The following is a 26,693-nucleotide window of genomic DNA, read 5'->3' on the forward strand; positions in this document are numbered from 1 at the left end:
TGAAACTCTATTAACAGGAGGAACAGGCTTCTGTCTGAACCCTTTCCCAGGTTTCACCTCTGGTGAGCTGGGACCAGCACTGCCATTGTGATTTCTTCTGGGCACATGCCTGGGAAGAGATGGATCAAGAAGAACCCACCGCTTTATTTTTTAGGCCTGGACAGCTCCAAGAGGATCCTCATATTGCAGCTGGTCCAAAGCCTCTACTCTGGTTGCAACTGCTGTGGGGTAACCAGCCATTCACACACCACCCATGTGCTCCCAGGGCTGGCTGCAGGGACAGCTCATTCACCTCTTCAGCCCATACAGGATTTATACCCTTTGTGTCTCAAGGAGCCCCTTTTCTTATTTTCTGTAAGATTTGTAAGAAATGCAGAGTCTGCAAGCCTAGAACCCCTCTGAGAATTTGGAGTGAAAAGAAAAGACCACCATGGATTGCATGACATTGGAACCAAATGCAAATCCTTCTTTATTTTAGAACATGTTAGGTTTCTCACAGAAACAGGCAGCAGCAGTCCATTCACTCAAAAGAAAAACAATAAAAATTCAGTTTTTCAGGTTACTCTTCAAAACACCTTTGGATAGATACATAAATTATTTATAAATGTGCAAAAATTACTGCAGAAACAACGAGTGGTGTAGCAATCACAGTAGAATTTCCAGTTGTAATAAAAAAGCAAATCCAAATTGTCACAGGGTTGGCTTCTTTGCTGGGAACCGATCTCAGAGCATTTCAGTTTCATGTTAAGAATAAAGAGAAATGATCTCTCTACCAAGCCAAGGCTTTTGTCCCTTCCACTGAACTTGCTGTGAGTAAAGACAGGCTTTCACATCTCAGCCCCTGCGCAAAGTGTAACACAGCAAATCAGTGGCACAATAAAGTCCTGGGTGGGGAGGCTGCTCCCTCCCCAGGCATAGTGTTGCCAGCCCATCTCAGAGGGGAAAGGAGAAGCTGTTGCAGAAGACAACTGTCTCAGGAAAGGCTTGCCCTTCTCCCAAGGCCAGTTGCAACTTTCTGTATCATACCTACTGCAAAAACGTGCAGCATTTCTGCTCCCCTCCGAACTGGGTGTGTTGAAGGAAAAATAATCCCTTTTTCCCATACTATACAACCTGAAATACCTTGGGCCCAGTGGGCCAAGCAATCCCTGAAGCTTTATCAGGCCTAGGCCCATTCTGTGACACAGGAAGGTGCACGGTGCTTTGTCAGTGGAGTTACTGCACAGACCGGAGATGTTCCAGCTGCTACAGCTCAAGACAAGTAGGTGAGGGCTCTGGATATTCTGGGTCAGAGAGCAGGGCAGCAAAACCAAGCACAGCAGCAGAGATGGGTTTACAGCACAAAGATAACTGTCAGCATTTCACAGCTATCATACATGTCATACATTCTGTGTCTGGGAATACATGTGTATGTGCACTGTTGTCTATTCAATACTTATTCCTCTCTCTTCGACTACTGCAGGTCTCTCCCCCACCTCAACACCTTGGCTCAAGGGTAAATCTGAGCCATTCAAGCATCTGCTGCTCCTTGCCTTCAGAACGCAGAGCGGGAATCTCCAGGTCAGTCATCGGCAGAGATACTGCACCAGCTGCTCAAACTGCTCTCGCTGCTGGTAGATGTAGAGCTGGGTGTCCCACAGAGCGTTCACCAGCACGGCGTCGTTCACCTCATCCAGCATCACCTCTGTGTGCAGCTGAGGGCTGAGCCTGCAGACAGCGAGACAGCATCAGCAGCTGGGCACAGACACGGAGGTGGCCAGGCATGAGCCTGCCAAGCAGGACACTTCCACCAAGCAGCTCCCACAGCCAGGGCATTCGCTGGCCCTTGATCTGTCAGGCTTGCAGAGCAGAGGCCTTCACCCTCCTTCAAGGCCCAGCCACAGCAGAGCAACTGCAGCACATGAAGGACAAGTCTAAAACATGCTGCGCAGGGTGGAACAGGGCAGGATGCACATCCCAAAGGACTGTGCAAGACAGCACGTCCCAAATCTCCCTTAGCTAGCCCAGACCAGGCGTGCTGGGTGCCTCAGGTCATGTGGAGGGCCAGGGCACGCTCCATGCTGTCACTGAGGCGTGTGCAGGGGGCAGGTCTGCACCCGGCATGCCTCTGGAGGGGATGCCATTTGGGATGACGCATGCCACAGCCAGGTCTGAAGCGAGAGGGATAAAAATAGGTCTGTGCAAAAGAGCAGAAAGGAAGCTCCTACCGGAAATATGGGACATCCGTCATCTCACACCAGGCCCTGGCACGATCCACAGCTGGGCCATCTGCGTCAGTGCACTGCAGGAGAAACAGGCCCGCAGTTACAGCCTGGCTGCTCTTCCCCTGCCTACCACAGGCTTCCCTGGCACCGAGTCCAACTGCACAAGTCCCAGAGGGAAAATAAAAACAATGGCATCCTGAATGGCACTGCTTGCCACCAAGAGTTGGGTGGCTTTTCTTCTTTATTTTTAATATAAGGGCGGTGCTCCTGATCTTTTTTTCCCCATGTTGCTCAGATGATAAACAACGCTTCCTGGAAAGATACTGAGTTTCACAAACTCACACCTGCAAATGTTCCCAAGAGTCACTGACTACCATCCTGTCCTTAGCTCCTTTCAGCTGCAAAAATATCCCTTGGGCATGAGTGTCCCTTTGGGGCACTCAAACCCCCAAAGAATCAGACAGATCTTCAGGCCTGCAGTGCTCCTGCAATTCTTAAGTCACCCACTACATCCATGGCCAGAGCAGTTCCAAGGAAATAGAATTTACTTCCAAAAGGAGGAAGCTGGGAACCTTTTCTCCCTCCCCGCAAGCAACCCCAGGGGTCTTTTGCCATCCCCTCCTCCCAGTACTTACACAATCCACCACCATCCTGCCAAGCTCCCTGGCCCCGAAGACGGTTTTCGCCAATTCCCAAGGGTTTGAGGGGCGGAAAACATCCACAGAGCTCACTGGGACCTGTGGAGGCTTCCCTGTTCCCAGGGAGACCACCAACCCCAATTTTCTCACTTCCTGCTTCCGACCCTGAGGACAAACAAAAGATCTGTTTGCAATGACCAACAATGAAAGTGAAGCACGTCTTTCACAGCAGCTTCCTGGGGAAGCCCTGAAAGCCAAGGCAAAAGGCTCAACAGCCTTTTCTCCCCCCATCCTCCCCCTGAGTAAGGCCTGGTGAGACAGCTGTAACCCACAGGACTTCAACAGTTGTACTGCTCTGTCCCTTCTCCCTTGACCACACTCAAACCCATGGGACCACCCTGGAGATGAGTCCTAGGACCAGGTGGCCATGAAACAGTCCAACTCTTCAGTCATTTTGGCAAACACCTCCCCTTTCAGTTACAGGAAGCAATTAGCTGCCACTGGTTATTCAACTTTAAGAAGTTGCCATAGCTCAGAAGGCATCCACTCTTCAGCCTTGCAGAATACCTTGTCCTTGTCTTCTCCATTTATTTTTGGGCAGAAAAAGGCCCTGCAGAGCCATGTCAACAGCCACACCCAACTATCAACTGAACCATCCTTGTTCAAAGCAAGGAGAGGCTGATGAGACTATCTCCCCCTCTCACACCCTTGTTAGATGGCTGGGTGGGAGCCAGCCATCTAACTCCTCCCAGCCACTGTTCCAAACATATAGCCTCCTCCATAGACTCCCTTTTGGGAGTGCTGCACTGCTAACTTGTTTATCCACTAAGATGCATCTACTCTCACACTCACTTCTTCTTCAAGAGAGGCTCAGTGGGGCCAAGAAACTCCAGTTACCAGTCAAGGCTAGGATTTCCCTCCCTCACCTTTTTGATCAGTGTCTTGTTGTACTCATGGATCTCTGCCATGGCATCAAGGGTGGGGTTGTTGGCCAGCAGCCCTCCATCCAGGAAACGGCCAATGGGTCGGAAATAAGTGGGAGCTGCACCGCTGCAGCGGGCAGCACGCCACACGAGCTGCTCTGCAAGGGACAGAGAGCAAAAGGCCTCTTGCAGCAACTCTGCTGTACACAAAAAGCATCCCAGCTCCACCAACACAAATCAGGTTGGCTTGCAATCCCAGGAAACCCTGCCCCTCCCATCTGTAGGGCTTCTGCTTGGATGCACAGGATGACTCTGCGGGGCTTTAAAAGATGTTCTCATCACTTCCTACATATCCTGGGTCAAATTCACCCTCTATCCATTTCCTTACTGCTATTTTGAAAGTGAACCAGTTATGTGTGCCAGACAAGGCAGCAAGCTGGAGGGGGCTGCACACTTTGGTTACATGGCTTTTCCATGTTTTCCTGTGGGAGCCCAGGGAAATATGCTGACTGTACACAGACCCCTTTCCTCATGAACCTTGCTAGCCAGCCCCTGTTCCTGGTACAAGAGAAGGCAAGGGAAGAAGAGAGGAGAAATGGGAAGCATCACTAGGATCTAGTTAGAAGTCAAGACCAGGGATGAGCCATTGCTGATTTTCAGAGCAATGGGAGGAAGAGCATGAAATCTGTCTGTGAGGGATGAAACCTTCCCAACCAACCAGCTGGACTTCTGTGTGCCATCATTTACCTTCTGGCTGAGTGAGTGGCTGGAAAGATGCACTTGTCTTGTATTCAGTGGAGCATTTTGTCTCTGGTACAGGGTAATTCCGGAAAAGGTGGAGCTCAGCTGGCTGTCGGTCACACAACGTCCCTGTCACCATAACCCTGGAGAAGCAGACATGACAGAATAGGAGTAAAATGGAAAAAACCCAAAAACTTACGGTTTCAATAGTCTGCACATCTGCTCTAAGATCTGCTCTAAGGAGAGGCTGAGCATCTCTGCTGAGACAGGTCTAGAGCACGTGCAGGACAGCATCAACCAGCACAGCCTGAGGCAGGACTTACTTGGGTTTTCGGACATCTGTCATTTTGGTGTTTTCCCCAAATTCCTTCTTCAAGAACTCATCCAGGGGCTCCGACTCGTAGGGCCGAGACCCCCGGAACACCATGTCCTTCATGCGGAAGTACAGGCAGCGCATGTAGTCCATGGACTTCCCTGAGATGGGCAACAGTGTTGCCAGGAGCAGGCAGTGGGAGGAAAGGCAGGCAGAACAAAAAGCACATCAGAGCAAAGATTTCCCAAGACAAGCAGAGGATGGGAGGCATCACTCCCAATCCAATTCCCTTCCCAAGCTGCCTGTCACCTGCTTAGTTTCTCAGCAGCATGACTGGGAAGGATTACAGAGGAAGAGCAAGCTTGGAGCAGTTTCCCATTACCAGAATATCAATCACCTTGCTCTAAGGCCTCTGTAGAGAGCAGAGGAAGTACAGAACACTGAACTCTGCCACCATGCGCTCCCCAAAACCCAGAAAGCTGCTCAAAGCCAGCTGACACGAGAAGCAAGTATGAAGCCAGGTCGAGGGTTTCCTTCATTAAGGAACATCCCTTCCCTCCTTTGGCAGGCAGAAAAGTCTTGTCGGGACTCAGCTCCCACCACACGTCTGCTCCCCCGAGAGGAACACTCAGGCCCACCGGTGTGAGAAGGGACCCATTACATCCTTACCATGTACAATAGCTAAGGCCAAGATCCCTCCAGTGCTGGTCCCTGCAATCCAGTCAAAAATCTCACGAATGGGACGGCCTGCGGCCTTTTCAATAGCCAGGAGAAGCTGGATGAGCACAAGGCCACGGATGCCCCCTCCATCCAAGCACAGGAGCCGGTCCTGACTGGAGAGAGACAGACACAGATGACTGGGAGCTGTGGGACAGATTACAAATCACAGAATACTCTGTGGGAACATGGCCCTGGGGACGGGAAGCTATGCCACATTGCTGCAGATGGTGTAATTGGTGAATGAATAAATCCAGCAGTGCCTTCTCAGGTGCAAATAAAGACACATCCAATAAGCATTATTAATAATTAATAAATAAGCTGGTGCAACATTCTTTGCTCTTGCATAGCCATCTCTAACCTTTACACCAGAGAGACAGTCACCAGCCAAAACCACACCCAAGTCCCTTACTACACAGTAATGGGTATTGTGTCATAAATAAAAAAAGCAGACAGACCCAAATCCTGCCAGCAGCACTTCAGTGCCAACTCCTCCTCCACTCCACACAAGGCGAGGTGCTGGCACTGCCAAGACAGTGCAGAGGAGCTGAGTGAACATCATGGCAGTGTGTAGAGATGGGGAAATCACAAAGCCAAAACACTGCTGGCTGCCCAGTAGCACAGGGGAGGGACAGAGCAGGGTTTCAGCTCCTCAGCTCAGGCTCCACTGCAGCTCCAGGCTGGGATCATTTATAAGAAACAGAGATTTCTCAAAAGATGCTGGAAAAACTGCAATGTTGATGGATGCTAAATAATGTCAGCTCTGAGGATGCCATCCACATGGGTGTGGGAGGGGAGGACTCACACACAGATTTCACCTTCAAGTTGCACAGGAGCCTGGACAGAAGCTGTTCCTCACTTACTTTCTTCTAGCCTCACTGGGCATGTCCACAACATCTGGTGCCTTCAACAACTGTCCGAGCGTTGTGGAAATATACAAAAAGTCCTTGTAACCTAGAGGGCCATGAACATGCAAAAGGAAAAAAAAATAAATTAGAGATCACCAGTGTGGAACTGATTTATACCATGAACAAAGAGAATATCCAACTCCCTTCCCCATCAAATAAAGGTCCCTGCAGGAGACACAAGATATCTTACCCACAGCCAACAGGTACCCCCCAAATTTAACTCCACACCAAAGGACAGCAACACCACCCTTTAGAGCAGGCAGCTGTAGATGCACTGGAAAAGACAGGATTTGGAGAAGCAGATGATGTGCACAATGGGTGAGAGAAGGCAGAGCCCAGCAGCGTGCCCACTATGCAGTTTACTGAAAGCTGTTAAGATAAAACCTAAATCTACTCCTCAAAGTAACCTAGGCAGGAGAGCTGTGGGGACAGGGTGACTTGTCATTACCCCTCAGCTGATGTTCACCCAGGCCACCCTGAGTGTGGGGCACCAATCCAAGCTAGGTGAGAAGCCAGCCTGCAAAACCAAAAGAAGAAAGAACGGGGGGAGAAGTTACATATTCCAGCCAGCACCCAGGCCAGGAGGTGGCTTGTGGATGATGGTGAATTGTAGTGAGGAGTTTCTTCAATGGCCAGAGTCAATGATAAAAAAGGGTTTTGCTCTGTCACTGCATCAGAGCTGAAACTGGGCATGGGTTGTCTTCACTAGGCTGTGGTGAGAAGAAAGTCCTGGTGTCAGCAGCCACTGAGATTTGTGGTGACACAGACACATTCCAGGATTGTCCTCCAGAGGACCACAGGAAAGCCTTTTCAAAGAAAACCTCCAGCCTGAAATGGGAAGTTGTCCACAAGCAGATGTTAGCTGCTTGCATGCTCTTCTCATGACCCTCCAAGTCAAATCCTCTGCTGCCTAGTCTACAACCCCTCTTGTTGTCTCTTCCTGAGCTCTGGAGCCTCCTGAAGGCAGAAAGCCTGTCACTTAGAACAGACCCATGTGCTTATTCACACAGTCTGGGCAGCATAGACCACAAGATTCAACACAATCCTATGTCCCAAGGTAGGCTTTCCCTATGCATAACAAATCCCACGATTAAGGTTGTTTATCCTCAGGCTCCACCCTTTCCCAGCTGCTGGCCTCCAGGATCTGAATAAGTGACATTTCTTAAATCTCCTTGTGCCTAGCACAATACTGGGAAGTCCTCAAAGCAGACCAGCAAGCACCTTCCCTTTTATACATGACCCAGTGGATAAAGTACCTGCAGGCTAAGTGCCCCCACTACCAGAGATGTGAGGGAATCAGTCTTTTTACAGAGCTACGTTGTATCAGGCCTATAAAACAAATATTTTGAGCACAAGAGTTTAGAATACACACAGAGGAAAAGCAGAGAAAAGAGATGGGATCCTGCAACAGGTGAATGAGGACAGAGTCACCACAGAGTCACCAGACTAGTGAGAGCTTTGACAATTCCCAGAGCATGGCTCATCTGAAGAAGAGATCTGAGACAGCACTGTGAAGCAAGAAGGGAGAAGAGTGAGGGAGGGCCAGGGAAGGCTTTACCTAAGCTGTTGAGGTTGCTCCGTGAGGAAGGCTGGCCTTCCAGGAAGGAGACAGCAGATGATTCCAGGCCTGGGGAGTCAGTGTTGGGAGGTGGGTGGCAGCGTTCGGTCCCTACAGTTTGCAGCAGGTCTAAGAGCACTTTCCGGTTTGCACCTTAGGCGATGAAGGGGGAGTTACAGATCAGAAAGAGAATCAGTGCACACCACAGGGGAACGTGCTCTGCCGAATTCATAGCAGGCCTGACCCTCACAAAGCCTCTGGGATGGCCTGGGGAAGGGCAAAACACATCCCAGGTATTTCACCCCAAACTCCAGGCAGCAGGAGTATCCAGTGCTGTGCAGCTTCAAGGGCATGTGCCACACACTTCTTGCTTCTGAAGAACAGCCCATGTCTGCCTGTCCCTGGGCAGTTCAGCAGGGCTACACGATCCCACTGTGAGCCTGCAGTGCCTGACATGGTGACCCGAAAGAGGGGGGATGCATGCTAGCTTTTCCTCGTGCATCTCTGTGTCACAGAAGAGAAATTCATCAAGGGCTATTAACACAAAACCTGTGCTGCTAGCAAAGTAGGTGCCTACTACGTGAGCAACTAGAAGCTGGGAAAGCATGTTGGAGAAGCATCACCCATGCACAGCATGTTTTCACCTCTCCCCAAGTGATTGTTTTGGCCACCAAAGGGAGACAGGATGCTGGGCTCACCCTGTAAGGCTGCTGACATGCTCCCTCACCTTTGCTGCTCCTGGCTGCCAACAATCCTGGTGTCTCCCCAAAATCATTCGGGACCTCAACATCTCCTCCAAAGACAATGATTGCTTTGATCATATCCAGGTGGTCATGCTAGAAGAGAAGAGAACGCTCAGTCAAGAGCCATTACACGATTTCTCATTCCTTCCCTCCGTTTTTCATTAGCCAAAGCACCCACAAGGGAACATCACACGAAAAAGTCAGAATTTCAAAGGACTCTGTCACCATCTCAACCCTTCAAGAAAATCATCTCTCCTTCCCAGCAGCCTCTGCAGAAAGCTCACCTTCATGGCCAGGTGCAGCGGTGTGTTGCCATCGCGTCCCCGGGCGTTGGTGTGGGCGCCGTGTGTCAGCAGGACCATGGCGCAGTCCAGGCGGCCCCGCTGGACCGCAATGTGCAGAGCCATGTCGGCCGTGCAGCTGCTCGCATTCACATCCGAGCCGTACTCCAGCAGCAGCCGGGTCATCTGTGCCACGTCAAGAGATAAAGCAGTCGTGAGGACAGCCAGCCGGGCATCCAAACTGTCCGGGTCTCAGGGCAAGCAAAGCAGGGGAACAGGAGGCAGCCTTAGCCTGGATACAGCTGGCTGGCAGAAGCCAGATGAATTTTTCCAAGCACTGGGGTTTCTCTGTCTTCTACCACAGAACTAGTTAGTGGCTGCACAATCTGGCTGGAGCTTCTGGATCCTTTGGGACTGATACACAACTATAATGAATGGCTGAGATCAGTGAAGAAAAAAACAGTTCCTACTCAGGCCAGGATACTGAAAGGGAAAATTTTGCCTTCTGAGCTTCTCTTTATAAGCCAAGAAAATTCAAGTTTGCTCTGAAACTCCACAAGACATTTCTGAGAGGAATGGGATACTGCAGGAGAGAAAAGAGCCCTGCTATAGCAATGCCTTCTGCCTGCAACAAGCGTCATTCAGGTGCTCCAGCACAGCGTATCACCATCCTGCCCAGCTCTGGCAGGAGATGGACTTTCACCTATGTGCCACCACTCTGTGCCTACCTCACACTTGCCCTGCAGTTTCTAAGGCATCAAACTGTTTGCTCCCAGGAAAGTGGCAGGTAATGAGAAGAGAGCTCCCTCCAGGGGCAACTGTGTTTCATGGGCTGTGCACATGCACTCAGAAAGGGAAAGTTAGCCACAGAAGGAATTAAGTGAGTGCTGGATAGCAGCACAGCCCCCCCCAACCAAGGATTTGCTCTATTTACCTCTGCATTCTTTGCCCAATGCAGTGGAGTGGCGTCGTAGCGTGGGTCCTTGGAGCAAACCTGGCTGGCATCTGCCTCGAGAATGGCCTGGGCACACCTGGGAAAGAGAGTGAGATGACAGGATGGGTTGCTGCTGCCTTCACTCAAGGCCACTCACCTGCCTTCTGCCCAGAGGAAAACCAGGAAACCCTGCAATAGCAGGAACTCGGCACCTGCGAGTTCCTCAGCTGCATTTTTGTTTTGCTCTTCACAGAAAGTGTGGGCACAACAGGAAGCATACATGCCAAATGGTGTTGGGAGCAGAAGAATCTCTCCAATACAAGTTGTGGAGCAACATCTGTGTGCTTCTCTAATACAGGAATAAGGCATTTCTGGAAATTCTCCAAACCTGAGAAGCTAAATTCTCCTCCTCTCTTTCCATGGAAAAATGGAATATAATTATAATAGTTAAATACTTGCTGAAATTAAGTACTTCCCTATGAGTGAAAAACCATACCTGTTGTGAACAGACCAATATCTGGTGCCTAGAAAACATGGTAGGTAGACTTATGAAATTTGATTATCTTCTCCACTACCACCAAAAAAACAAGAGATGGAGCCCCAGTGCAACCTCAGTGACCTATGCCCATTCTGAGCTTGTGAATGTGTGTCTAATGTTGGGAAGTACTTTTCAAAATGCTTAAAAAACAGCTACCAGCAGCCAGTGCTAACTTGAAAGCCCTGTTTGTAGAGCTTGAACACTTTCTGAACATTAAGTATTATAAAGCATATACAAAGGGAATTGAAGTTCTCCAAAGAAAACAGAGAGTAAATATTGTGCCTCCTTTGACTCAGTTCCAGAATATGTTATTAAGAGTCAAGAGTATCTCTGGCCTACAGGAGATAGGGAAAAGGCAGCTTTGAAATGAAAGCTTTTTAGGATCAGAGCACTCAAAGACAGAGGTACAGCACTTAACACTACTTAAGCATCAGTCAATTGTTTTCCTACAGCTCATTCTGAGAAAAAGTATCTCCCAAAATATCTTTTTAAATGTGTTTTTCTCCTGATGCTTGATACTGAATAAGGTATTAATTCAAGGATAAAATGGTTTTATTCTGAAAGCATTTATTTCTTTCCCATATCAGCACTTCCCTGTTCTTTTGCCAATGACTACACACAAGACCTGTCCTACTGAGCACAGCCCTGGACAATTCTGAGCAAGCATACAAGTCCCCAGAGCGGAGGGGACATTACATACCCCTTCTGGGAGAACTTCAGTGCTGTGTGGATGGGGTAGCCCAGTGTGCCCACAACGCTGCAGCTGGCACGGCACTTCAGCAGGGACCGAACCATGTCCTCCTTGCCCAGCTGGCACGCCAGGTGCAGAGCTGTCAGCCCCTCGTGGCTCAGGTGGTCCAAGCCAGTAGTTGGGGTTCTGCCCAGGAGCTGGAAGGAGGAGACAGTAAATAAATAAAGAGACAAACATGGAAGAGCACTGTGTCTTCTTGAGCTCTGAGGACAGACTCTGGAGAACTGGACCCCTCACAATGCTACAGCCTATCCCTGCTCCCTGTAAATTGTAGATCTGTTATGTGCTGACTAGTTTGTTGCAGAAAAGTATCCCACTGCCACACTGAGGAAACCCTACAATCCCTGGTGCACACAAGAGAAGTGGGAATTTAGTTTCTTTTCTCTGGTTTAGCAAGGAACCAATACACAAAACATGAGACAGATGAGACAACAAGACAAGTTGATGCCACCAGAGAAATAAAGAGGATATCTTTTTAATACAAAGTTCCTAATTGGCCACTCCACTGCATGCCAAGCCCTGATTCTCACCCTACCTCATCATCCATTAGGAAACTCCAACACAGACTGGCAGGCAGAGGGAGAGCTATCACAACAGGTATTGGGCAAAAGTGGGGGTTGCAGCTGTGGGGAAGAGTCAGCCTCAGGCTCACACCAAGTCTTGGGGAGCTGAAAGATCTCAGGAACCATGTGCAAGGCCACCCACACCTTACAAACCCTGTCACTCTGTTCAGCACTTCTCAGCAATCAAGAACACCTATGACTTCAGACTGTATCTGCCCTGAGGTTCTGATCACTGTCCTCCACATAAGGCTATTCAGCTGAAACAGCAGGTCCTGCAGCTCAGGAGAGCCAAGGGCAGCTCCAAACTGTCCTTCAGCCTGTGGGCAACACGTGATCCCACGGCAGCCTCAACACACTCCTACAGGAGCACTCTGCCCGAAACCAAACACCCTGCTTGCAGGAGAGAGGGAACGGACAGCCATGGGCCTGAGGAAAAGCAGGATAAAGGCCTCATGCAAACAGCAGTGAAGGATTATTTTCTGAGGAAACCTGCTTAACGTCCTTGTTTAAGTTCTGGGAATCTATACTCTCAATATGGGAAACAGCACCAGTAAAGAGGGGATATACGAGGCTGAAATCAGGCTCAAGCAATAACTCAGCAGAGGGAACCGACTTTTTCTTTGCCTGTCTGCAGCTATTTTCCCATCTCTATCACAGCACAGAGAAGACCCATTCTAGTCTCACTTTCTCCCAGACTAGAAGTCGCTCCCACCTCAACGATCTGGGGGTTGTTTCCTCGCACAGCATAGTGGAAAACAGTCTCCCCGTTCCTGTCGGTGATGTCCACCCGCGCGTGGCACTCCAGCAGCTCCAGCAGGCACTCCATGTCCCCCTTGCGGCACGCCAGGTGCAGCGGGGTGCAGCCATCCTCGCTGTCCGTGCTGTTCACACAGCTGCAAGGAAGGATTCAGCGTGAGGCCCAGGAACAGCCATGGGGAGGAGGAGGGCATGCAGCTGCTCCAGGAGCTGACATAGAGGTACCCTCCACATCTGTCCCATCTGGTGTAAACCATGAAGATCAGGAAAGCCCAGCCTCTTGCCAGGGAAGAAGCACAGGGAAGAGCCATCAAGTAGCCCTGCCCTGGACTCTTTCCCTGATATGCTGCTCTTTTTCCTGCCCTCTATATGGAATCAGTTCCCTCTGCCCAAAGGAAAGCAGAAGGCAGGTTACAGTCAGTAGCCTGGCAATGGTGCTGCTATTTGCCCTCCAATTCCCTAACTCCCCACCAGTCTGCCCTATCCTCAGTAAACTTGTGCTGGTTTTGGCCAGGGTGGGTAGAGTTAACTTTCTTCACAGTGGCTGGTGTGGGGCTGTGTTTTGGATTTGTGCTGAACACAGAGTTGACGATACAGAGATGTTTTTGCTATTGCTAAGCAGGGTTTACACAGAGCCTTTTCTGCTTTTCATACTGACCCACTGGTGAGGAAACTGGGGATGCAGGGGAGGCTGGGAGGAAACACTGCTGGGACTGGTGACCCCAACTGACCAAAGGGATTTTCCAGCCCATATGGCACCATGTTAATAAATACATAAAGTGTGGGGAGCAGCAGGAAGGGGGGAACATTTGGAGTGATGGTGTTCGTCTTCCCAAGTCACCATGATGTGTGGTGGGCCTCTGGAGGTGACTAAAGACCTGCTTGCCCATGGGAAGCAGTGATTAAATTCCTTGTTTTACTTTGCTTGTGTACATGGCTTTTGCTTTCCCTTTCTTTATCTTAAACCAGGTTTTCTACCTTTTGCCCTTTCAATTCTCTCCCCACTCCCTCTAGTAGGGAAGTGAGCGAGTGGCTGCATGTAGCTTGGCTGCAGGCTAGGGTTAAATCACAGCAGAACTTCCCAATGAAAAAACAAGGCCTTGTGGCCAAAAACTGTTCCCAGACAGTCCTACTGTACCTCAACTCTCATGGCTTACACAGGGAGCAAAAACCACCCCTAAAATCTGCTCCACAAGGGTTGCAATAACCTAACCAGTGTCTCCAGCAGGACACTTTAATCCTTTACTTCAAACACCAGAGCCTGAAGCTCTGCAGCAGCATGCTGAAATTCATCAACCAGCTTCTACAGCAAAGAAGGGATACTCTAACACAGCCCAGCCTGCCCTCCCAAGCTCCTTCTGAGCACCGACCCCCTGGAGACACCCTGCTCCTTGCCTCAGGATGTGGTTGTGCCGGAAGTTCTCCCGGTGGCCAAACTCCACAGCAATGTGTGCAGGGGACCAGCTGGGGTAACTGCGGATGCAATCGCTGAGCTGCTGGAGATCCTCCAGGGACAAGGGCTGGCATGAGCTCTCGTAGAAAGGGCGCAGCTGCCGGGCATATTGCTCAAAGTACACCAGGGCGTCTGCTTCGTTGTCCACCTGGAAGAGCCTGGAGAAAAGGCAAGCACAGGGTTCATCCTGCTCAAAGGAATAACCCAAATCCCGTGTATCTGAGGGAAACAGTGCTTTTCCAAAGGGAAGTGGTGGGAACTTTCCTTTTGTTCTTCAACTGGTGTCATCCGAGGGAAGCAAGGAGACTACTTCACTGGAAGCGAGCATCCCTCTTCCTGACCAAGGTTAGGTTTCATTCAGAAGTATTCTCCAGATGCTGAACCACAAACAGGAACGACCAGAAATGCACGTGGACCTACGGATGCCCTAAACTATATCACAGCTGCCCGCTGTCGCAATGTTTGGACCTTGTCCTGCTTCCACGAGCGGTTTTGCAGAAACTCCTCCACCCGCACACGCAGGGGCCTTCCACCCCTCCCAGCCCACCTGCTGCCCCAACACAACACCCCACACCCGCGGCCTCAAAGCAGCCCCGACACCAGCACTTTGAAGACTTTGGTTTCCCACGTCAGGAGGGATGGCCAAAAGTCTGTCACTCACCGGAAGGCGACCTGCGGGCTCTGGGGATTCACCAGCAAGCAGTCCCAGGAGCGAGAGAGGCTGTTCTTGTAGAGGGCCACCCTGCCCTCCTCCCGCAGGCAGGTGTGACCGGCGTACTCGGCGGCCGGCACCTCCCTCACGCGGTACGGGTTGGAGAATATATGCGTGACGCTGCTGAAGGTATCCAGCAGCCGCCCAAAAAACTGCATCTTCCCAGAGCCTCAGGCGGCTTCTCCTGAGGGAAAGGCGGCCGCTGGCTCCGCCCGGCCCCTGCCCTTCCACGCACTGTGTGACCCGGAGCGCCGCCGGGTGACACCGCGGGGCCGGGAATGGGATGAGGGCGGAGCCGGGGATGGCGCCGGGCAAAGCACGACGGGCCCCCAGCGCCACCCGCGCGCCGCCCCCCTCCGCGCGCACCGCCCACCGTCCCCCGCGCGCGCCGCCCGCCGCCCGCCAATCGCCGGCACCGCCCCCCGTGACGGGCCAATCAGCGCCGCCGCTTCCGGGGCGGGGCCATGGGGGGGCGGGATTAATGCCGCGCCCGCCGCCTGCCGGGGGAGGCGGGCGGAAGGCGCCATCTTTGTGAGGGGCGGGGCGACAGGGGTGGGGCCGCCCTTCTTAAAGTGGTAGCGGCTCATTTTGGTGGGGTGCTCCGCTCCCAGCGGGGCCCTTCATCGGTAGTGCGTCACCCCTAAATTCGAGTTAAAATCAGCGCTGTTGGAGCTCGGCTGCATTCACACCGCGGAGTACGGTGTGCGCTGGCAGCGTGCGAGGAGGGCTGGCGCCGGGAGGCGCTTTTAGGGCGGCGGGCGCTTTAAGGGTAGCGGCCGCCCCGCGCGGCAGTGGCGGCGAGGGGGGCGTGGCGAGGGTGACGTCACCGCATGACTGTGTTTTTATGAATGAAAAGAATCCGCGGGTGAGTAATCGCGGGGAGCGAGGCTGGAGGCGCCGCCCGACGCCCTGACCCGGCAGCGGCCCCGCGGGACGAGCGCAGCCGCCAGGTGAGCACCGGCCGGAACGGCCCCTCCGCTCCCGCCTCGGCTTCGCCCCCCGCGGGGCGGCCGGGAGAAGGGGGCGGCGGGGTCTGACACCGGCCGGAGGCCTCTGTGCCTCCGCCGAAGGCGGGGATCGGGACCGGGACTAGGGCTGGGGGCAATGGGATGGGGTTGACCGGCCGGCCGGCCGCGCTCGGGGTCGTCCGCTCTTCCTTTCCAATTCCCGGCCACCGCCCTGGAGGGATCCGGCACCGCTCCCCGGCTCCGGCGGCGGATCCCCGACCCGGATTGCATCAGCTTCCAGCCGCCCCGGCTCCACCTTTCCCGCCGCCCCCCTCCAGCCCCTCATTCCTCTCGGGGCGCTCTCGGCCCCGTCCCGGCCCCCTTCGTCCCTCCGAGGGCTCTCCTAACGCGACCGGGGTTCCCCGAGGTGGGGAGAGGCTGCTGGGCTGCAGTCCGGGGTCCCGGACCCCTCCTCGCTCTCCGAACCCAGGGACGGGGAGGGACCAGCCGTCGGTGAGGGGCAGGCACCGTCTCCGTGACTTTCACCCCTGGGCTGCTGAATCACGGGGCGGCCACTTCTCACCCGCCTGCGCTGCGCGGGCGCGACCCTTCGGCCCCGGAGCCTGGGGAACACCCGACCCTTGCCCCGGGACACGCGGTGCTCTCCCCGGGCCGTGGGGCGGCACCTCCACACGGGTCCCGGCGGGTGACTTCGACACCGTGTCACTCGGTGGGGCTTTCCCTTCAGCCTCGGGCGGATCTCGCTTATGTTTCCTCCCCGCGGGGGCTTGGCTTCACAGCAGGCGGCTGGGGCATTTTGGGTCCCCTGGGCAGAGCAGCATCCCAGTCGTCTCGTGATGGGATGAAGGCAGGCAGGAGGTCCATCCTTGCTCCATTATTATTATTGCTTGCAGTCATCTTTGCTATTAATATTATTACTATGTACTTTTTTAAAAGGAGTGGGATGAGTCATGCAGCCCGGGGTGGGGGGGATGTGGGCAGCGGGCAGGGGACCAGCAGGTCGGGTGTCCTCTGTTCTGAGGTGAGATACATGGGGCTGGCAGTAACCAGCTTTTCTCCTGGCTGCTCAGCAGGGCTGGAGTGAGGAAAGGATGGCTGCAGACGGGCTCTCCAGCAAGGCTTTGAAGGTGAGCACCAGTGGGAACGGGGGCTTGGGAGACAGGGGGCTGGTTTTGGGGGTCTCAGGCAGCTGCCCCTCTCTCTGGCAGGTGAAGCGGGAGCTGGGGGAGAACACTCCACTGCTGTCAGATGAGGAGCTGATGGGGCTGTCAGTGCGGGAACTCAACCACCACCTGCGGGGCCTCTCCAAGGAGGAGGTGGCGAGGCTGAAGCAGCGTCGTCGGACGCTGAAGAACCGGGGTTATGCTGCCAGCTGCCGGGTGAAGCGCGTCTGCCAGAAGGAAGAGCTGCAGAAGCAGAAGATGGAGCTGGAGTGGGAGGTGGACAAGCTGGCCCGGGAAAACGCTGCCATGCGCCTGGAGCTCGACACCCTCCGTGGCAAGTACGAGGCCCTGCAGGGCTTTGCCCGCACCGTGGCCACTCATGGGCCCCCCGCCAAGGTGGCTACTGCCAGTGTCATCACCATCGTCAAGTCCGGCACCAACCAGGCCGCCTACTCCTAGTGCTGGCCTCTGTCCCCCGGCTGGACACAGTCCTTCCCGGGGTGCCTTCCCCATGAATTTCCTCCCAGCCCTTCCCCAACCTCCTCCCTGTCAAAACCTATGCCCAAAATCCTCCTTCTCCCATCCCTTGCCCTCCAGCTCCCCCAGGTAGGGAGGGCTGCTGCTATGTGGGTGCTGAGGTGGAGGACAGGACCTGACTGGTGGCCCCCTTAGCCCCCTTCCCTCTTGAGTGTGCAAACAGGAGAGAGCAAACCCACACAGGCAGCAGTGGGGAAGCATCCCACAGCTCCAAGCTGGTAGGAAAATGCCAGGTGCCTCTTTTTCCTAAGAGGGCATGGGAGAGCTAAATGTGGGCCAGGCGGTCCCAGGAGCACGTGCGAGAGACGGAAAAGAGGAGAGAGAGGTTTTGCAGTGTAGGGGAAGAGGGCATGATAGAAGGGTATCAGTATTGGGCAGATAATCTGAACCACAGCTGGAGCAGTGGGGGAGGTGGCAGCACGTCTGAAATCTCTGTGGTTGCAGATGGCAAGGGAAGGTTAGCAGGTTAGAGGGGGAGATAGAGTGGGCTGCATGTTAATGCCTGGTAAGGGTGAATGGAATGGGAAAGCACTGTGGCAGCTTGTGGTGCTGGGGGACCCCAGAAGTGACAGTGATTGGGCAGGGGGGAGCTGGGAGGTGTGAGTGGGTCAGCCCAGGCCGTTGTCCCCAAAGGGGAGAAGCAGTGGTGCTGTTTTATCTATCTCTACCATGCACATCCTTCACGCCTCTTCCTGCTGACGGGACTCAGCCTGGCTGGGTGTCTGAAATGCAGCAGCACTGGCAGGAAGGAAGCAGAGGCAGCTGGAGCAGAGATAAACATTGTTTCACTCAGCACAGGCCAGCTTCTATGGCCCCACCAAGTCCTGCCCAGTGTCCCACTGCCTACGAAGCCCATGGAAAGGTGCTCCCAGTCCTCAGAGTCAGAGATGTGGAGGCAGAGGGGTGGAGGTGCAAGAGGTGGGAAGTAAGGGCAGAGAGCATCCCTGTTCCTGGGAGCTGCCTGGCAGGCAGGTAGGCTCCTCCCTTTGGTTTTCCTCCAGCTTGGACACTGCTGTGGGACAGCTGGCTCTTGAGCAGGCTGGAGAAGAGCTGGGTTCACTAAATACAGGCAGCACAGGGGAGGGAGCAGGAGGCAGGTCCATCTTGGGATCTGTTGCTGTAGATGATTCCCCTGTCCCTCCGTTCTGCCCCTGCCTGGGTATTGCCACGCCAGCCGCCCTCGGCTGCAGCCTCCATTCTTCCCTGTAGAGAGGTGCCTGCCACTCCTGGCTGGGGCACTGTGGTTGGCATCCCCCACCCCAACTCCTCTTGGGTTTATTTATTGCACGAACATAAGTTATTTTCACGTCCTCTTTGCCATTCCGCCTCTCGGCACAGCCAGGATGTTGGTACAGAGCCGTACTTTATATTTTATATATGCAAATCACATTTTATCTTATACTTATATAGAGCAAAAAAAAAAACTTATTTATTTTCTGACTTACAGTATGTGTCCTACCCGACTCCTCTGTATTTTGTAGACTTTATAAATAAAGCAAGTTCTTTTTTTTTTTTTTTTTCCACAGCGAGAGTGTGTTTGGTCATTCTTGAACTTGGGACAGAACTGTGCCCGAGATTAGGTTTTCTGTCCCTCTGGTTTTGCTGCAGGCCATGCTCAAGAATGTATCCAAAAAAGATGGGATGGGGGATAGCTCATAGCTTTTTAGGACAAAACCAGATTTATAGTCTCTGAGAGAAAAGGTCTAAAAAAGCACGCTTAATGCTGAATACCACCCCACAAAGCACTTGCCTTCAGTAGCAGTGCAGCTGTGCTGAATCAGCTTTTCCTGGGAAAGATAATGCTTTTCACTACAAAAATTATCTCCAGGCTGTCCTCGGACCAGGTGCAGGAGAGGCAGGTGCAGGGCATCTATGCCCAAAAACTCCCCTGTTGAGTGACCTTATCACCTTACCTGGGAACAGCAAGGACAAAAGCAGTGAGCTTCTGCCCATGGATGGCAGGAGAAGGGGAAGAAGTGTGGAAGGCACCTTATCAGGAGATGAAGCCAGACCTCCTCCCTGTCTGGAAAAGTCACCCTTTCTCAGAGCTGAGCTGGAAGTGGTGAGCATGTTCCAAATGCCCAGCTGGGCCAGGTCCCCAGCAGGCTGCAGCACTCAGGATGGTTTGGGGGTCTGACAATTCCCATTCCCTCTGTCACTGCAAATGGCCCCAGCCCCAACCACTGCTCATGGAAGAAAATCCAAAAGCCATTGTTTGCGCTGGGGTCCTCTCTTTCCCCCTTGGTGTTTCACCGTGAGCACCTAAGGAAGGATTCATCTTTACTCCAGGTTTTTGACACATGGGTTTTACTCCTGCCTTGGGCCAGCAGTGGTGTTTCAGTCCAGGGTGCTGCAGTGATGCTTCTCCATCAGCTCCTACATAGACACATGGAGCTTCCCCTCTGAGAAGAGGACAAGAGATCCTGACCCACCAAACCTCAGTCCCTGCAAGGAGGAAAAACTCAGAGAAGTCACCCAGACAGCACCACACAGAGGCAGCTTAAGTACAATCTATATTATCTCTATATTTTTTATTTGTCATCATATTTGCTCATTTCTGCGGAGTATAACGTCACAAAGACCAAAATAGAGAGCGGCTTGTCGCTGAGCTCACATCAGTTAAACACAATAGGTACAAAACTAGGTGACTCTGTCTTATTTATCATACTTTTTTTTCAGTCATTTATATACAAAGAACTACTCTATATGGAAAAATAATAAACAAATCCCATGGGTATGTTACATGGTAAACAAAAAAGGAAGGAAGGAAGGAAGGAGAGCGGACGCAGGTGAGAGACAGCAGCTCCAAGGGTCTACTCCTGGAACCAGCACATTTCTTGGGCTCTGGGCTACCATGAGCAGACCTACAAGACCATGGATGCCTTGGCCTTCTTGGTCTCAAGCTCTGGATCTCGTATTTGTTCCTCCAACACAAAGCGGCTTCAGAGCCAGAGCTTGCTCTGGCACTTGCCGGTCATGACGGAGAGCAGGAAGCTCAGTGATGGCTGATTTTTTGTGATGTTAAAAAACATATATATATATATATAAAATTATAAAGTAGGGTAGCTGGTTTGTTGGGTACTAGCTCACCAAGCTCCTCCAAAGGCAGCTGGTGCAAAAGAGTTATACTTGAAACCATTACACACAGGATGCTTTGAGAATATCCAGATCCTCTGCACAGTGCATGTATACATATATATATATATGTATGTATGTATATATGTGTGTATATATATATATGTATGTATGCAGGAGACATTTCAAAATAAGTTCTAAGAAATGCTTCTCTAAGCCTGGACCACCTTCATGCTCAATGGGGCAATCACATAGATTTCAGCCACCAAAATGCAACAAAGACTGGGGGCAGTCACCAAGTGATACTGATCATCAAGGCCTGCAAATGCAAAGAAAGGGGAGGATGGGATCATGTCCCATGCCTCACTTTCCTAAGAGAGAAAGTAACATCAGTATCTTGCATTAAAGGACTATTAATCAAAGCCACAGAAAACAGAAGCAAAGTCTGTTCTACCTTCAGCCCTGCTTTCCAGACAGCTTATGCATGAGATTTTACACCAAGCCCACACAAAGCCTGGCAGAGTGTGTTTGCATGTTTAATTAAGCAGTCACAGACTTAGGAAAATTAATAACCAACAGCATGGCATTGCAGGATGTGTGTGAATGGGGAAATCCAGCAGCAGAGAAGCTGCTGGATGCACTGACCCTGCCTCCAGCTTCCTCAACAGTACTGTTGCATTCATCTACTTCACCATCTCCCAGAAACATCCCAGTACAGGAGGAGGCACTATCCTTAAGCTTTTCCCTATCATCCTCACAGCAGGGAGCAAACCTGCCTCTCTTCAAGCCCTTCTGCCCAGCTTGGGCAGAGATGCTGAATAAATTAGGTGCTCTTCACTCACTGTCGCTTCTGAGACAATGAACAAGCAGATGGATTAGGAAACAAACAGAAAGGTAAATTCCAGGCAGCAAACCAGACTCCAGTTCTCCTATCAGAACAGCAAGGAGCAATCCAGAATCACAAAGGTCTGCTCTTGGCAGGGAAGGTGTCAAGCAGGAAAGGAATGGAGAAACTACAGCTGAGCACAGCAGCTTGCTCCAATCTCTCAATTTTGCTTCCTGCTTGCAGGTAGGAACATCTGAGCTGTAGCACTTGACTGTGCTACCCACTTTTCCCCTAGATAAATTTAAGCAAGCAAGAGAAATCTCCTGGTCCCTGGAGAGATCTACAGAGGGATCACTTCCATTTTGGCTCCACTAAGTACCCATGGGTTCATCCAAAACCCAACAGAAGCAAGGGGAAGCTTCTCCCACTTCTGGGGATGCTGGTTCCACTCTTGATAGCACTGCAGGTGCAGCAGAGCCTGTGAAATGTGCAGCAGCAGCAGCAATTGCTGCCTGAGAAAATAAGAGACAAATTTGACCAGCCAGGTCATGTCAGGTTTCAAGTCTGCTCCACCTTCCTCAGAACAGCTACAGAGATAAAAAACAAAGGAGTGTGCAACATTCCTTCCTGAATATTCCAGCCTAAGGGTGAAACTTGTGTAGCTCGGAGGAAGTCAGTGAGGATGAGCATGGGGGAGAGCTACCTGTGAGAGACCAGGACCTGCTCTGGCAGCTATCTCTAACAGGGGCAGATGTGATGCTGGGGGACAGGAAACAAGAAGAAAAACTGGTTTTGTGTTTACATATTTTCCCTTCCCAAACAGGAGTGAAGGGGCCAGAGCTCTACAAACTTCCACCATCTATCAGAGCCAGTCCTCAGTCTCGTTAACAGGAGACAGATGCTCCAGGGAGGCTTCCTGTCACAGGAACGCCAGGGAGATGGGAAGCTTGGACAGCTGGTGATTAAAAAACTCCACCCTTGTGAAAAACTAATTCCATCCCCACTGAGCTTCAACAAGCTTTTATAGCAATTGAGGATGCAGGGAGCCAAGGAACGTGAAGAAAGCCCTGTCCTTTTCCCCTCTGCTCCCTCAAGTGACTCAAGGACTCATAACCAGGTGCTCAGGAGGGTGAGGACAGATATTCCTTACTTAGCACTCAAGGCAATGGCTATATAGAAAGACCAGTCTCTGGTCTGGTCCTCAGGAATGCTTATGGCTGCATCCCCATCCTATTTCCCAAGCATCACAGAGATGTTAGTGCCAAGGAGTTGGGGAGGAAACTGCCTACGTCAACCATTCAGGAAAAGAAATAGAAAGCAGTCAGGTTGTCCTGTTAGAAAAAAAAAAACCAAAAACATTTTTGGCTACAACTCTAGGCTCTGGCCAGTCACACTCCACACCAAGCTGAGCAGACGTGGGAAACCAGAGCCCCAAACTCTGGAGTTTTGCTTGAATCAATTCAATTTGATTGCTGCTGTAAGGGATGGGCTCGAGCACGGAGTCCTGGCCATTCTGCCACCTCCACATTGCTCATCGTGTCCGTACCCACAAAAGCTAATGGGAAGTGCCCACTTCTGCAATCTTTACTCTCTAGGAAGTGATATGACTTGTGTGTTTCTGCATTAATAAATTATTAAAAATAAAATTAAAAAAAAAACCCAGAAGGAAAATGACAGCCTGTGCTGGCAGTTTCCCCTCCTAGAATTCATCATCAGAGCTCAGCAAGAGGGTCTTCTCGTTGTCACGGGCACCGGAGCAGCTGTGGGAGCGCGAGATCACGTGGCTGCCATTGCGCCAGGGGGGACCGTGCTCCAGTGTTGACTGTTGGGTGTACTGCTGGTAGGCTGGAGAGAAGTTGTGGATCGCATCTTGGACAATGTCATGGGGATTCATGGTCTCCTTGAGGCTGCTGGAGATGCTCTTCATGGGAGCACAGCGACCTGTTTGGGGAAGACAGGAAGGGACATGTAAAGAACACTGCTGCCTTCCCCACACTCCTTAATACGGTGTAAGGAGAACAGGGAACAAACATGCAGGTCTAGATCCCGTAGAAGATGTGTTACAGACTTCCTGAAGCAGCTGCTGAGGAAATGCCACACAAATAGTGTTGAGTTTTACCAGTGGTGCTCCTCAACCCAGCCACTGAGAGCCAAGTGAATCTACCACAGCACCAAATGGGGGACACACCATGGGAACGGGACACACCCACAGTGACAACCTCCACTACACACTATTAGTGCTGGCCTGGGTGTGCAACAAATACAGCCAGGTAGGGAGGTGCTCCTCTAAACACTTTCAGAAGACAAAAACTAAGTAAATTCTAAAAATATAGGAGAAATGGCATCTGCCATTCCACCCACTAGAAATTAAGACTGCTAGGTGGTACCAAAGTGCCCATGGGAAAGACATCATACAAGTAAAAAGCAGCGCAAAGTAAGGAAAGGAGGGAAACTGGTGGTACTAGAGGCAGAACTACCCCACGTGTCATGATGATACCATGAAGAAAGCAGCAGCTGGAAAATGTACCACCCAAGTGCTAAGCACAGAGGGAAGCTGTGTGTCCTTCTAGGAGATGCCATGTCTCATGGCTTCTAGATTCCATTTCCAGTGTGGGCTTCTGGCTCTGCTCCATTATGGGATGAGCTCCCCAGAGAACCAAAGTATGCTGATCATCTGTGGCAATTATAAAAGTGAAGGGAGGCTGGGGTGAGAGCAGCTCCTTTGGGAGCCTGCACAACTCTTTGGAGAGAGATTCCCACAGCTCTGACACAAATGCTCTAAAGCTATGCGTTAATGCCCACGTGGCTGTTACACTACTTATAATCCCGACAACCCTAAAGCAGCTGTGTGAGGCGGTGGAGTTACAGACTTATAAGGAAAGGGGAACAAGGGACAGGGGAGGTCGTAGGCAGGCTGGGAATCAGGAGAGAACAGCATCCCAGCTAAAAACCAACTGAGACAAACACACAAAGCATGCTGTACCTACCGTATGGCCCATATGATGGAACAGCTGCATCAGGGACCAGTGGCCAAAGCAAGGGAGAGATAAAAGGAAGAGGAAAGAGACAGAGACAGAGAAAGAGGAAATAACAAGAACTGAACAAGGCCCACCGCCGAAACATTCCCCACTGTACTGATCTGTAGTTTACCCTTTCACCACCCACAGATCTCATCTCCCCCCCAAGCACTGTTTTTCAAAACCTCTGGGGCTGACTCGGATGGAGGGGTCAACTACATCAACGCTGCCTGAGGACTGCTGTCTTCCAGCACCTCAGCCCAGATCTCCCCGAGAAGGAAGGAATCCCTTTATTTGGAAAACACTGCACAGAGTAGGCGTAAAACCCCCTTTTCCCAGACGTAACAGCCATCTTCCTCTTCCCCAAAATAAGAACCTTCCTTATAGCAGCCCAGCCCTCAAAAAGTCATTACAGGAAGGTCCTCCTCCTCCTCTGTGACAAACATATTGCCAAAGCACAGCCTCATCTTCCCAAGCCAGATTCAAAACAGACTGTTTTAGGCCCTGTCCCTCCTGCCTCCAGTCTTGCACAATCTGGAGCAATGGAGTTTCCCTTTGGGGAGATGGGAAGAAGGACAAACCCACTCCACCGAAACAATGCAACACCTTACAGCCCTCAGGTCTGCAACAAGTTGTCGTGGGTGGCATACTGGAGAACCGAAAAGGGAACAGTGCAATTCAGGCAAGGTTTCTGCCCCAGAGAGCTCTTGCACAATGAATCTGTTCAGACACCACACAGGAGGGGATGTGGTGTTTTCCAAGCTGTCGAGCTGGGAGTCGTATCAATGTGCTGGCTGCCTGAGGGATGGTCTCCACCCAGTCTCACTACCAAAGAGACAAGCCATATGCACTAGCATACTTCCTACCTTGGGCATCAATTCTCTTGTCCACGTACACCTTGTATGTGAAGGCATGGCGCAGGGCAATGGCTGCAAAGAACATCTCCACACAAATGATGAAGTCTTGATAGCCAGCAGCTACTGTGCCTTCACCCACAGACACATTAGCGGAGTGGATTTTGGGGATGGCACCGCACTTTTCTAAGATGGCCAACAGCATCCCTAAACAAAGTAATAAGCTCATGTAAATGTGCAGGAAACATGGTCTCACAGTAAATGCAAAGAATGGAAATAGCTCTTTGTGCTGTATGTCCTCAACACAACCCCACTCACCACGGGGACTACAGAGTGGGCTACAAACACTCACCTATAGTCACTTGTACAACGGAGAACAGAAGAATAAAATGAGACAAATACATTTAGGCAAAGAATGTTCAAGCACTGATCCTCTTCTATTCTCAACTGACACATATACTGTGGAGCTAACTGCTGCAGGACTTTATCAAGTCCAAAAGAGTAAGAAGAGTCAGATATTTCTGTAAACAATCCTGTGATCTCAGTGTTGTCCCAAAATAGGTACTTTCACACAATGTGCAAGAGGGCAATCCACACAAAGAGTCAAGGTATTTGGCTTATTTACAGTTCTGCATAGAAAGGGGTGCTGGCTGGCAAATCCACAATGCCAGCATGATGACTACCAAAGCTTTTTGCTATTTATACACTTTAGCAAACAAAGCCACTAATGTTCCTTGGCTAAAAATTACTTAATTCTCTTTTTAATTAGTATTCTGTCTTCTACTGGTTAATGATCCTCTCACTGCTCATGCTAATTAGTCTGCATGATCAGTCTATCTTTCTCTCCTTTCGAGTCAGTGGTTTCTTGGATCAGTGGCCACGATCTCCCCCTGCCAGAATGACCTCTTACTCTGTTGGAGCTGATTCAGCACAGTTGCTGAGCTGTCTTTATTAGTTTCTTCCTTATCTTGGGGGTTTTGGCAAATGTATTTGTGGCTTGTGAATTCTGCATTCTTAACATCCACTATCTGTGGTACATCCTTCTTCCCAAGCTTTGTAAACCTCCCCTGAGGTCACTGAAAAATGTTGATCCTTAAACCTTAACAAGGCAATTCTACTGTCAAGTAATTTGTCTTTCTAACACCTGGACATCACTTGGAGTTCGTTTGTTAGCTGCTGTTTCACAGATTAAACCTCTTTTCTTGTTGATCAGAGTTGAAAGCACACAAAGATCAAACACTAAAGAACATCCTTTCTTAAGAAAATTTTGACATATTCCATATTTTGCAACATCAGCACTTGCACTAGCTAGAACAAGAACTGAAGTAACAGAACTTTTCATTTAAGCATATTAGTGTTTTTTGACACACTGCTGCAATAAAGAAGTTTCTCCCTGTCCACAGCTTGGTGGCTGAAAAATTTCAGAGAAGACAAAATGCATGACCAGATGCCTCAAGATGATAAACTAGACAGCTTATTAGTTTGTCTGTAAACAGGGAGGTTGCGTTATACTCCAACAG

General features: G+C 51.1%; 3 protein-coding genes across 15 annotated transcripts in view; 1 reads left to right on the forward strand and 2 right to left on the reverse strand.

Annotated features, from left to right (window-relative positions):
* Window positions 1–445: 445 nt before the first annotated feature.
* Window positions 446–15,134, reverse strand: PLA2G6 (phospholipase A2 group VI). Of its 2 annotated transcripts, XM_086887448.1 has the most exons (16): window positions 14,683–15,134; window positions 13,964–14,179; window positions 12,525–12,705; window positions 11,199–11,386; window positions 9,961–10,057; window positions 9,030–9,212; window positions 8,730–8,838; window positions 8,003–8,155; window positions 6,400–6,490; window positions 5,489–5,652; window positions 4,830–4,980; window positions 4,513–4,649; window positions 3,769–3,923; window positions 2,840–3,007; window positions 2,208–2,281; window positions 446–1,707 (listed from the first exon to the last, which is right to left on the reverse strand). In XM_086887448.1, exons 1-16 carry the CDS (start codon window positions 14,889–14,891, stop codon window positions 1,566–1,568), a joined length of 2,418 nt encoding a protein of 805 aa, XP_086743574.1. In that variant the 5' UTR covers window positions 14,892–15,134; the 3' UTR covers window positions 446–1,565. The 2 variants fall into 2 exon arrangements, with proteins under 2 accessions (XP_086743574.1, XP_086743575.1); XM_086887449.1 differs by lacking the exon at window positions 8,003–8,155 and having other exon boundaries at window positions 14,683–15,127.
* Window positions 15,135–15,167: 33 nt separating this feature from the next.
* MAFF (MAF bZIP transcription factor F) lies at window positions 15,168–18,926 on the forward strand. Of its 7 annotated transcripts, none has more exons than XM_086887460.1 (3): window positions 15,168–15,683; window positions 16,775–16,828; window positions 16,910–18,926. In XM_086887460.1, the coding sequence occupies exons 2-3, from the start codon at window positions 16,793–16,795 to the stop codon at window positions 17,321–17,323; spliced, it is 450 nt and encodes a 149-aa protein (XP_086743586.1). In that variant the 5' UTR covers window positions 15,168–15,683; window positions 16,775–16,792; the 3' UTR covers window positions 17,324–18,926. The 7 variants fall into 7 exon arrangements, with proteins under 7 accessions (XP_086743586.1, XP_086743585.1, XP_023791167.1 ...); XM_086887459.1 differs by having other exon boundaries at window positions 15,201–15,683; window positions 16,772–16,828; XM_023935399.2 differs by having other exon boundaries at window positions 15,682–16,559; window positions 16,772–16,828.
* A 980-nt stretch (window positions 18,927–19,906) lies between these two features.
* The window catches only part of TMEM184B (transmembrane protein 184B), a 30,595-nt gene continuing 23,808 nt past the window's right edge, over window positions 19,907–26,693 (reverse strand). For 4 of the 6 annotated variants that reach the window (XM_086887453.1, XM_086887451.1, XM_086887455.1 and 1 more), the window contains 2 exons: window positions 25,186–25,380; window positions 19,907–23,243 (listed from right to left, as the gene is read on the reverse strand). In XM_086887453.1, the coding sequence (XP_086743579.1) occupies window positions 23,002–23,243; window positions 25,186–25,380 (437 nt within the window). In that variant the 3' untranslated portion in view covers window positions 19,907–23,001. Of the gene's footprint in view, window positions 23,244–24,289; window positions 24,314–25,185; window positions 25,381–26,693 lie in introns of all 6 variants that reach the window. The other 2 variants (XM_086887450.1, XM_086887454.1) reach the window with 1 other exon arrangement.

This window comes from Cyanistes caeruleus, chromosome 4 (assembly GCF_971803275.1).
Source record: "Cyanistes caeruleus chromosome 4, bCyaCae1.hap1.1, whole genome shotgun sequence".
In the NCBI taxonomy this organism is placed as follows: Eukaryota; Metazoa; Chordata; class Aves; order Passeriformes; family Paridae; genus Cyanistes; species Cyanistes caeruleus.